This window comes from Trichomycterus rosablanca, chromosome 24, assembly GCF_030014385.1.
Source record: "Trichomycterus rosablanca isolate fTriRos1 chromosome 24, fTriRos1.hap1, whole genome shotgun sequence".
In the NCBI taxonomy this organism is placed as follows: Eukaryota; Metazoa; Chordata; class Actinopteri; order Siluriformes; family Trichomycteridae; genus Trichomycterus; species Trichomycterus rosablanca.
The window spans coordinates 16,695,796-16,708,049 of record NC_086011.1 but is presented as its reverse complement, the minus strand read 5'-3'; the positions used below and the strand labels follow the sequence as shown (position 1 = coordinate 16,708,049).

Genomic DNA, 12,254 nt, shown 5'->3' with positions numbered 1-12,254 from the left:
TAAAGATTTTTTCCAGTAGCTTTATTTTTGTTCTGCCAAGTGTCTGCGACTCTTAAAACCCCAAAAACATGATTCTCACTGTGGCTTTAGCTTAAAACTCTATTAAGCATGCTCACCAGGGGGCATCATCCACACCTATATGTTTTTGCTACTCAACCATAGGGAGTCCTGATTCTTGACCAAGGGTTGTATTTGTTTAAGAACCAGGCATGAGGGAAAGGTTAGCTAATGTAAGGAGTTTTACTTTGGCTGACAACCTCACTGGTTCAACAATCATGCTGGATACAGGGGTGTTAAGGAGATAATGGACTGGGAATCAAACCTGTTAACACAGATTCAGCTCATTGGCCCTATTCAAGTTTTTCTTTACCATTATCTATGTAGGAATAGACATAGATATAGTGCATATATAATGAAAATAATACATGTATATGGGTGTGGTTTCAGACATACAGCTGTTGTAGTGGAACTACACTACATTTCCCAGAATGCATGCGTGTTGTGATGCGTATGACTCCACGCATTAAAGCTGTTCGATTCCATAAACCTTGGAGCCGACTCCGATTCTTATTCAATTCTTTAAAGAATCGGATAAAGTCGATTGTGTTGGGCAAGTTCACTACTTTCAGTTGAATTCTTTTTAAAGGTAGCTTTATTGTCATGACAAATATGGACATATCTATTGTCAAAGCTCAATTATAGAATTAGAATCTCTACATTTGTTCTCCCAGTTGAACCAAAAATCTAATACACAGGACTACAAAGTAAATTCGTTTAAAATCATTCATTTAAAATAAGAGGTACATCTTTAATCTAATACAGCATGTGTAATCTGTTCACTTTTGCATTACATATCAATGATATGCAAATTTATTAATCATTTTCAATAACTGTCTGATCATGGTCACCGGGTCCATGTGGAACAAGACGAGAACATGCGGACACCTGAGTGCCGACTGCCGTGCCAACAATGCTGCTCCTGCCGGATGTGACGGATCAAGAATGACCAAGAACGGGTGTTTGCACCAAGAATGTCAAGAACTCACTACAGTCTTTATTACAGACTGGACTGAATAATAACTCTATTATTTATTTATTTATTATTGCTAGTTATAAATTTAGTTCATTTTAATTCTGTGTTTGTATGATTTGTGTAAATACTATTTATTTAAAGTATCCTCCAGACCACCCAAGAAGGACGGGGGTCCCTGCTGAGTCTGGTTCCTCTCGAGGTTTCTTCCTGTAATTTTAAGGGAGTTTTTCCTTGCCACAGTCGCCCTCGGCTCGCTCAACAGGGGTTTTTGTATCTGTTGGTCCTGGATTTTGTTAAGTTGCTTTGAGACAATGTCTACAGTATTGTAAAACGCGCTATATAAATAAATTTGACGTGACTTGACCTAAGGGCAATTTACAGGAGACAACAAATGTTTTAGGCAAATTGAAGAGAATCCACGAAGACACAAGGAGAACATGTTAAACTCAGCAAGCAGAGAGCTATAGTACCTGTGCCTGCCTGCAGCCTACAATAAAGTAAAGAATCTTGTTATCTATTATATGGAATCGGCTCCAGTTGATTCAGAGAATCGACTCCTTTTTGGCATCGACTCACAGCTCTGCTAAAGGGAAGTTGAACAAGATGTCAGTTCTGAAGGCGGTCTGGGATGGTTAACGTTTGCTTTTGGGGGATTTCAAAAGTTTGGACGAAAGGTGCCAAAGTTTATAAGGAAACCGGTCTGTTCGCCTGTTATCGGGGCTGCTGAGTGGATAAATGTGGATAAATTCTGTGTTACAGGTCGTAATTTATCACACTGACATGTATGAACTGCGCTTACAATACTGCAAGCTCTGTAGCTAGATGCTAATTCTAACTGTATTCACATGGTAGCTAAACCACTCAGTACTTTACACTTTAAATATTGAAATATTGATATTTTAATATCAGAATAGTCATGTGCAGTAATGTTGTATTTCTGGGGGTAGTTTCTCTGGCTGGGCGTTGTTAAAATGAGGAATTACATCCCTGCATTATCATTAGCTAAGTTAGCTTGCTAAAACAGGCACATATGCACGTATCTCCAGTGCTTTAAGTTAAACTTGTTTTCTTATGTTTTATATATATATATATATATATATAAATGCTTGTCGGATTGAATGCTTGTGGTGCTTCATTAACTGGCAGTTAAATAACCAAGCGACCAGCGTTTGCTTTACTCTAACAGCTGTATTTCGAGTGAGATCACGGTGTTCCGCACACTTTATTAATTCTTCCTACAAAACAGCATCTTAAGCACTGATGTTTAAAAACTAAGTGCAAGTCGCTTTATTTATCGTCCTGGTTGGTTACATTTTGACAAGGCACACTTATACAAACAAAAAAGCAATTTATTTACTCCTCAAAACTGTACAGTGCAGAAAAAAAACGTCATACCAGTAATCCGTACACAGTTTTGTGTTAACCTGGAATAAATATTATGCTAAATTATGAAGGTCAGCTGTATGATCCATACAATTGTAATGTACAAGCATCAATCTAGGGCCTGGTGAAGTGAATTTCAATAAGTCGAATTCGAAATCAAAGTTTGTATGGAATGCTGTTACTCATAACAGTAAACCGTACAGCAAAGAAAATGCTCTCACTGTAACTCTACTTAGTTTAATTTGTGTCTTTCATTGACCTGAATGTCATTCAAAACTTCTTTATATTCTAAGAAAGAGGCTCTGTATGGAACACTGTGAGTACCACACAACTCTAGGTACTGATTGGTTCAGTTTGCCTTCATTGAAACAAAAGACAAATACACATTTACTGGTTTAGTGTATTGAGCACAGTTAATCATAACAAAACATGCAAGGTGGTAATCCTTACACACTTTGTCTTGATTGCCTATGTTTGACCTGGCAGATATGATATGGTCAACTAGCATAAATACAAAGGTCATGCTTAATTCCAATTCCTGATTTCTTCTTTTGTCAATATCCAAGCACTGCCATGCTGTCTAAAACTCGCAACACACCTCTGTACGCCTCACTGTATGGAACACTGTGAACAGCTTACATGAGCTGACCGATAAAAATGCCTTATTATCTCCATATGTTAGCTGATGTTAGGTAGCTACTCATTTTTAACAACTGAAAAATGGTGTCGCATCCAGGTTGCGTTACCCTACTGGTTTATTTAGGACAGGATGGAGAAGAGAAAAGCCATTAGACTCTGCATGTCTCTTCAGTAACCCAGACGTCTTCGTATTGATCAGCGGCCTTCTGTCCACTTTAAGAGGCTCCACCTCGCCTTTCAGACATTTCCCAACAGCTAATTTCAGACCGAACTGTGTGAACATGGAAAACACAGAACTAAGTGCGGTGTCTCTGGTCCAACGGACTGATGGAAATGCACCCGGGCTACTCAACCCTGGAGAATCGGCCGCACCGGGCCCATCACTTCCCTCCAATTCCACTCCATCAGCTATGAAAGGATGTGCAAATGGAGACCTTATGGACTCTTTTGGGATCTTTCTGCAAGGCCTGCTAGGAGTGATGGCCTTCAGCATCCTCATGTGTAAGTTGAATAAATTTTTTTTGCTTATGATGCTTTGATAGACACACATGTGCATATACTCTCTTTCATTATGAGAGAAATGTTTTGATGGAGATCACCTAGGCACTGATTTGCCTTTCCTCTAAGAGGACAAGTGTGCCCTAACCATCACCGCAAAATAAACATTTAGTCCTTGATTCATTGTCTGTTTTACCACCGCTTTATCCTATTCAGGGTCATGGTGGGTCTGATTCACTGGGCGAAAGGTAGAAAACATCACCGACAGGACGACAGTTTATCACAGGACAAACACACATTCACATTTAGTGCAATTTTGTATCTCTAGTTCACATAATTTAGACATCTTTGGACTGTGAGAGGAAGCTGGAGCTCCCTCAGGAAACCCATGCAGACACAGGGAGAACATACAAACTCTACACAGAAAGGACCTGGACCACTCCATCTGGACCATCAGGACCTTTTCGCTGCCCACCGTGCTGGCCTCATTTAGAAAAAGAACACTGCCGTTCTAATCATGACACCTGAGTGATGAAACTATTAGGCATAGTGTCTGTATGGTGTCTGAGCATGTTAATATCAGCACGTGGATTTTTTGTTCAAGTTACCTCAATATTAAAGTACAACTCTGCTAATCATTTTATAATTTTTACACCAATGTTGTCAGGGTGAGCTTTAATCTCTCCACTGTATCCATATTTATATAATTAGCATGTTTAGTTAACACTTGCAGAGAACTGTTTGCTGCTGACTGTATAATATGTACATTCTGAACGCTGAACTGGTTTTACCACTATCTTACTGGTCTACGTCACTGCTACATTCATGTTCGAACAGAGCATAGTGACTTGTATCTTTGTTTTTGCTGATGAATACTCACAGTTTTGTTCATACTGATAACGTACAAGTCAAACTGGATGTGTGCAATGGAAAAACACATTTAGTTGAATACTTCCCTTTACTGTAGTGTTGTTGCTGCTTATGAGCAAATGTTCCTCAATTTAGAGGATAAATGTGCCTGAGGAAATTGCATCATATTACATTTAAGTTGTTTTTTAATCACAGTTATAGGGATGGCTTGGCTTCAGGCTTCTGATTACTGTCTTGTGCGGCATGTTATCTCAATCTGTTTTGATTCAAATGAAATTTGAGTGGCCTTGAACCAAGACAAAACTTGAGATTAATCATGAATGGTAAAGCGAAGTGATCTGATTTTGGTTTATTTTTTAAGGGATCAATTGTGGGTAAGCAGCAGTATAAATATATTGTTAAAGATCACTGCTGTTCTTATAATCCTAAATCACTTACTTTATTTGATATATGCCCATATTGAGCACATTACAGGTTCATACGGCTTTTCAGTTTATTGACTGAGGAATATTTATAAGATATTTGTAAAGTAACTAAAATAAATGGTAAACTAACTGACAGTGGAAAATACAGGTTATAAGATTTGAAATATGTAAACTGCAGTTGTGCTGTTGTATAAACATATTTGTGGTGCTTTTCGTACATTTTTAAATAAAGATTCCAGGAGACGACCAGTTTCTTAAATTCTTAAATTACAATTAACAAGGTGGAAACAAACCCTGGACATGGCAGGCTGGTTTGAGGGAATGTCCATTGTAAAAAGTGCTATACAAATAAGGGCGAATTAAACAGTAGTTAGTCACACCCATTAATACCTTAATTTAGGGCGTATTTTTGAAAGGTGGCAGGAAATCCCAGTGTGTTTAAACCCTGCACTCTGGAGCAGTGTGGCACCCGTACTACATGCACAAATGAACAAATATTGGTTATAAATAAAATACAAATTAGTAGCGAGGGTTGTGAATCACTTTTTGGATTATACTGTTAAAATCTAAATTGTAATCTAAATCCATGTTTAGCCTGATGGATGTTGCCAAGTATTATATTAGTCTGCAGAGTTAATCTGTCGGGCAATAAAACAAATAAACATTGTGTTTGGAGGCCTGTGCAGACTTGTGCAGTTTATATCTGGTACATTTCCTGCTAAAACAGGAATGACCAGGTCAACACATACTTTTCTCTCCTTACAATGTGAGCATGTCAGGCAAATTATCAGCTAAATAACATGTTTAGTAGGTGTGACAATAGGAACAATCACCAAACTATTTACAAACTATAAAACTGTTTGAGTTATAAATCTAGAACATGTTTTCTTTAGTTTCATCTTCCAATGTTGAAAGGTTTACATTTCATTTTACATCAACCACAATGTCCTGGTCAGGGTCTTGCCGGGTCAGGTTCTATCGGACAACTCTGGGCGCAAAGCAGTAGTACCCTGGAGAGAGCACCAATCCATCACAGGGGTATTATTTCAGCATGTAATGAAGCATGTCTTGTTTTTAATGCTTACATTTTTGTTTCTGTTCTGTAGTGAAACGCTTCAGAGAACCAAAGCATGAAAGAAGACCCTGGAGAATCTGGTAAAACTGTATTAATTAACATTTATTCTGTAATGTAAAATGATTTTATCAGGACATTGTATTAGTAAATACAGACGCACTTTTCCAAAAGTGATGTACAGCTTTTAAATAAACCTGACAAGCTGGTTTGTAACCTTATCTGATCTAAAATGTTTATAGAGCTTAATTGTTTCATAGCTGTTTAGGAAATCTAACTAAATTGTAATTTCCTGCTAACCACTGCATACAGCTGCATGAGAGCTTTGTGTTAAAACTGACCAAGTCTGACCAATCTGTACAGGTTTCTGGACACTTCCAAACAGGCTATTGGGATGCTCTTTATTCATTTTGCAAATGTCTACCTATCTGATCTGACAGAGGAGGACCCGTGTTCACTGTGAGTCTCTAATTCCTCTGTGTAAAAATTGTACCACTTTAGTAAGTTATAGCTCTGTAAATAAACTGTTTATTTTGCTCTGTTTCTCTTCTTTCAGCTATCTAATAAACTTTTTGTTGGATGCTACACTGGGCATGTTGGTGATTTATGGTGGAGTGAAAGCTGTCAGTGCTGTGGTGGAGTGGAGGCAGTGGGACTCATTACGCTTTGGAGAGTATGGTAAAATGTTTAGCTTTAATTTAAACATAGCACAGATTAAGTCCGAGTATTTATGATGCACAATGATTATTAGCTTCATGTGAAATAAAAAGTGTGTCTGTGTGTGTGTGTCTGTGTCTGTGTGTCTGTGTGTGTGTGTGTTTAGGAGAGCCGGTACAGTGCACAGCGTGGGCAGGTCAGTGTGCACTGTATATCATCATCATGATGTTTGAGAAGGTGGTCATTACCCTGGTGCTGCTGATCCCACAGTGGAAGAAGGTCAGTAATGCATACACATACAGTATATGATGTGGGGTTCCATCTGCTGACAGTCCACTAGTTGCAAAAGTTTGGACGCATTTTCTGGGTTAATACACTTAAATTTGCATTAAAAACACGTTTGAAGTTTGTACTCTGTCAATTATGTCTTAATCTTGGAAAATTAACAAAACACTGACCAGAAAGACTGACCAGAGGTGTCTAAATTTTTGTTTGAGAAATTTAGTTTATATGTATGTCATTGGTGGGGGTCAGCATTCTGTAATATTACCTTACAAATATATTTGCTCTATATTGTTTCCACAAAAATGTCACTGGACAGCCACAAATAGTCCAGAAGTATGCAAATATGCAAATTTGAGGCACCCGTCTTCCCTTGTTGAAATGTTTTATACGGCCCTCATTCTTGTAGTGATTGATTGAAGGTCAGTTATTTCATTGGGAGTACACTGGGTCAACATTTGCTCTTAATTTTACCCCACCATACTATTTAATTCTATTATATTTAAGACCTGAGCATAACCGACACCTTATCAGAATCCTAAGACTAGGGGCAGTCTGGAAACACCTAATTTGGACATGTGCCTTCTGACTCTGAATCTAATGCTATCCGCTCTCTGTGTGTAGCTGGCTATGATGAACCCCATCACAAACCCTCAACTGGAGCTGGCTCTCGTCATGCTCATTGTCCCGTTCTTTGTTAATGTAAGTAATAGCAGCTGTGCTAACATCTGTATGATTGTTCTACCTAGCTTTTGAATACATTACTAGTGACTCTATTTAAATGATTTTCCTTTTACCACAAACTAGTTTATTCGCCAAGGTATAATAAAAACTACACTGTCCTTATATAGTAGAGATGTGCCTGACTAACTGTAATTTTGAAACTGTCCTTTATAGGCAATTGACAAAAGTAATAACACTAATTTTAGTACTGAAATCAATTACTGTTTGTGTCATCTTATAGTATACCTATAGAACCCAATGCTCATTGCTTTTGTGTGCGTGTGTGTGCAGGCTCTAATGTTCTGGGTAGTCGACAATTTTCTGATGAAGAAAGGCAGAACAAAAGCCAAGCTGGAGGAGAGGGAGGTAAACGACGACTCTCGGGGCAATAGCAAGGTGCGCTACAGGCGAGCTCTTTCCCACGACGACTCTGAATCAGAGGTGAGCCCTAAACTCTGGTCTCTTCAATGTTTACTGATAAAGAAGCAGTTCCATGTGGGATTTTTTTTTTTAAGGCACTTAATAGTAACTTACAGATAGAGATGTGTTATAGTAAAATCTAATGACGACAAACAACTTTAAAGCGGTCTAAAGCTGTAGCCCATTAAGTTTGTAGCTCATGTGTGCTGTCAATAAGTCTGGTGCATACACAGACACGACTGGCTGTTTCTGATATGAGGGGTGGCTGTCAAAGTGGTTTCTCAGTGTCTTAAAAACATACAGTGTTTAAAATCCTGATGCACTCATCAAGAACAATTCACACTACCATGCTCAGTTTCTTTTCAAAAGCACAAACTATGTAGAGCAGCTACAAAGTATATGAAATTGGTTGGTGTACCTGATGAAAATGGCATTTTTATACTGTAAATATGTCCATTTAACTGGATCTATAAACTGGGTGAGTCTGTAGGCTTCAGATTGACTCGTACAATAATAATTATTACAGCAGGTTTACTTAGGCAAGTAAATGTGCTAATGGAGTTTAAATAGTAACCGTGGTTGTTTAAACAGGCACTTACATAAAAGGTCTTATCCATTAAACACTGAAACTTCCCTGACTCTGTTTATCCTCAACCGTACAGGCCCTGCCCAGTTTGTGGCAGTTCTTATACAGGCTCGTGAAGCAGGTGTGAGTGAGAATATAATTCGCCTCATAAACTTTAGACCGCGTCTGCTTCCTGGTTTAATATGCCTGGTGATTCGCTGTGTAGAAAACTGGCTTAACTTGCACAGGAAATAAATTAACGGAATAATCAGAGTCCTCTCAGAGCGCTGTGCTGTTCGGATCACTTAGCACAGCTCAGTCCTTCCTTACAGATGAATTATTTGACCGGTTCATGTTTGTGTACCAGGTTTCCAAGCATCGTACACTTATGTGGCCTGGTTTCTGGATTTGAATTGAATGATCTGTTTATATTAGCTGGAAGTTCTTGGTTGGTTCGTATAAACTGTGATTACTTACCATGTTTATCTGTATGGGAATAGAAAAATACATGCAGTTTTATGTAGGGCAGTTGTAGCCTAGCGGGTAAGGTACTGGACTAATAATCAGGAGGTTGCTGGTTCAAACCCCACTACCGCCAGGTTGCCACTGTTGGGCCCTTGAGCAAGGCCCTTAACCCTCAGTTGCTTAGACTGTATACTGTAAGTCGCTTTGGATAAAAGCATCTGCTAAATGCCTAAAATGTAAATGTAAATATGTAGAGCCAGAGCCACTTCTAACAGGTGCTAACTCACCTCTGCAGAGAACTCAAGGTCTTGAGTTTGAATCTCAGCAGTGCTGCCGTCCTGGCCGGGTGGACTTTCTTGTCATGGCCACTGCCAAATGCGATCTCCGTGGCTAGTTATGATGCCGGTACGAGCGGTGGGGGTTTCACATGGCGAGAAGCAGGACTCTGTACACAATACTCCTCTGTTTCAGACCCCTCCCACAGGATCACCCAGTGCTTAACCTCACTGAAGCTGTTGTGTCTAAATGGAAGTGAATGTTTTATATATCGAGTGGAAACTCCACATTAACACGTTTTTTAATGTAAGGTTTATAAATAGCTTCAGAGTTTAAATTGAAGTGAATTTCACAGCATGTCTGCTGGAGAAACTAACGGTCTCTCTCTTTCTTACCTGTGATTAGATTCTGTTCTCCGCAGACGACGAGATGGAGGACTCGGACGCCGACGAGGACGTCCGCAGACTCGCCGGTCTCAAACCTGTTAAGAAAAAGAAGCACAGACTCGGCATTCCAGTGTGATGTGGGATCAGATGTCAGACTTTGTCATGCTTGTTACAGACTCACCCTGCTGCCTTGTGCTAGTCATACCGAGAAGACTCATAGAATTCAAGAGATCCTGTAGGATCTGTTATTCTAACTGTGGATCGGTGAAGCTGTGCTGTGGGCTTCCACGGTGACGCTCGTTACTTATCTTAGAAGTGAATGGAATTGTGGACCATCCTTAGAAAATGCTGTGGATCATGTTGGACTGGTGACTGGATTCCACTGACTCTGTTTCTGTTATTTGTGTGTACGATTAACTGCTGCTTCCTTTCTAAACGTCACATACTGTATGTATGTTATCCAAGTCTCTACTGATTATTGTAATCACAATGACGGCATCGAAAATGACAACACACATCATGATGAGTTTTCTTGATATTTTGGTCCTAACTGGGTGCTCCAGCAAGGACAATGGTCAAATAAATGGGTCGACACTGGTTTTGAAATAGTTGTTGGAATAAAGAACTTAAAAGTCAAGTCAGTGCCGGAGTTGCAGCAGCAGCTTGTTGAACTTCTGTTGTTTTGTAAGAGTTTTGTGTTCCAATCATTTGGTCCCTCAAAAATAAACCGTGGCAGAAACGATTTCAGGATATTCACGTCCTCTGCAGGTTTATGTTAACATGAACTTTTTTGACATTGCAGGTCTACTGTCATTTTCATACTTGGCACATTGTAATTACACTGTGTTCATGTGTAAGTACGTTGTAGTTACAATGCTACCTACTCTCTAATAAAGCATTATTAAGAAACTGTGCATGGATAACAGCTGTTAAAAAGCAGGAATGATTTCTGCAACAAGGCAAACTATTGAGAAATAATATTCATATAAATAATATATTGAGAAAGATGAACTTCAGATAAGTGAGTACAAAACTTAAGAGCGTGTTAGTTTGCTGCATGCTTTAAAACTCGTGTCCACCACGCATAGAGGTGCGGCCTGCACTTCTGTACGTACTACTTGCTGATTGGTCACAACAGCAAATTTTGGACGACGTTGTAGCCTCAGCTCATAAAAAGGTGAAGAACCTTAATGTACAGAGTTGTACTTATATGAATCACATCAATAAATTATTTTTATTATTATTTACATATACTAAATTCTCTAGGTTCCTTTAAAAGATCCTTAAAAGTAGAAATTAAATGAATAGAATAAAACGATATAAAGTCCCTCTCAGCATTATGATTCTCTTTAGACTTTAGATGCCACCTCGTGGAAAAAAATAAAACAGCATAATTAAAACTTTTGCTGACATCTTGTGGCCAAGTGTTGTAACCACCAAAATTCTATTAAATTTTACTTACATTTTCCCTGTGCCAGCTTTTTAGGAGCTGGTTGCAGGCATCAATTTTTAAATAAAAATAAAAATGAGGTTAAAAATTGAATATCTATATATTGTTTTAGTTTATGTACACATCGAATTGCTTTTACAAACTGCAATATTACAAAATAATGAATTTTTTTTAAATAATTTCATAAGGATTTAAAAGTACTATGGTGAACATCATTATCTCAGCTTATATGAATCACATCAATGACAACAACTACTACTAAAAACATGTTAACACCAAGTAACCATAAATATTTTATTATGTTTCTTAAAATTGGCTCAATTAGATATGCCAGATTTAAAATTTTGTTGATTTTCTAAGTCAAAATAAAGATCTCCAGGGCAAAAAGTTAAAATTTAGGTATCTGCTTATTTCTGTTAATGGAAAAAAACTTGAAAAAAAAACTCTTGCATGCACGTCATGCCTTACTTTATGTTGTGACACCCCTACTTCCATTACCAGTTTTATAATTACCTACAATTTGAACCTCAGTTGAGAGAGAGAGAGAGAAAGTGGCTATGTCTCAGGTTAAGCTTATTTGCAATCATCTCCATCCCTGCCATTCTTTCCATTCTGAAAATGACATCATAGCTGACCTCACGGAGGGGTGTGCGAAGCCAAACAGGCGGCACATACACACACACCCTACTATCCGTGATGCCAGCCAAACATAGATCAACTCCAAATGTCATAGCTACACAGCGCAGGACCAGCACAAGCAGTCTAATTGATTTCCACCCGTTCATGCCCCTTCTCAGAAGCTCTTTCAGTCTCTGCAGAGGAACTGCCAGAAATTCATGTTAGTTTGTTTTGTGAGTATCTGTTGCTCAAGGTGCTCATACAGACCGGAAAAAAGGGCTTATTTTGTTCAGGGTGTGTACACATTCTAGCAGGTCATTGCATTTCTGAATGTAACAAAACGGCCTCTGTACTTAAAGTGGAAACTGGAAGTCATTTAGAGTATCTTCAAGTGGTTAATGTCCCAACTAATTCAGTCAGCCACTCCCTTTGATGACTGTAGGAAAGCATTAAACACTTGATGTGTTAAAAACATCTGGCTGTCCTGGTTTA

The 12,254-nt window shown here is 38.6% G+C and overlaps 1 protein-coding gene across 2 annotated transcripts; it reads left to right on the top strand.

Moving 5' to 3' along the window:
* The first annotated feature begins 1,649 nt into the window (after positions 1 to 1,649).
* On the top strand, positions 1,650 to 10,601 carry stimate (STIM activating enhance). 2 transcript variants are annotated; one of them, XM_062986442.1, is made up of 9 exons: positions 1,650 to 1,792; positions 3,153 to 3,556; positions 5,955 to 6,003; positions 6,284 to 6,379; positions 6,477 to 6,598; positions 6,744 to 6,856; positions 7,484 to 7,561; positions 7,874 to 8,023; positions 9,714 to 10,601. In XM_062986442.1, the coding sequence occupies exons 2-9, from the start codon at positions 3,337 to 3,339 to the stop codon at positions 9,828 to 9,830; spliced, it is 945 nt and encodes a 314-aa protein (XP_062842512.1). In that variant the 5' UTR covers positions 1,650 to 1,792; positions 3,153 to 3,336; the 3' UTR covers positions 9,831 to 10,601. The 2 variants fall into 2 exon arrangements, with proteins under 2 accessions (XP_062842512.1, XP_062842511.1); XM_062986441.1 differs by lacking the exon at positions 1,650 to 1,792 and having other exon boundaries at positions 2,662 to 3,556.
* The last annotated feature ends 1,653 nt before the right edge of the window (positions 10,602 to 12,254 follow it).

What these genes read in the sequence shown, in the direction of transcription:
- stimate (XM_062986442.1), top strand. Translation starts at nt 3,337, where the DNA reads ATGGAAAACACAGAACTAAGTGCGGTGTCTCTGGTCCAACGGACTGAT. An exon ending in TGATCCCACAGTGGAAGAAG is followed by an intron (nt 6,857 to 7,483) that starts GTCAGTAATGCA and finishes CTCTGTGTGTAG; the next exon opens with CTGGCTATGATGAACCCCAT. An exon ending in TTGTCCCGTTCTTTGTTAAT is followed by an intron (nt 7,562 to 7,873) that starts GTAAGTAATAGC and finishes GTGTGTGTGCAG; the next exon opens with GCTCTAATGTTCTGGGTAGT.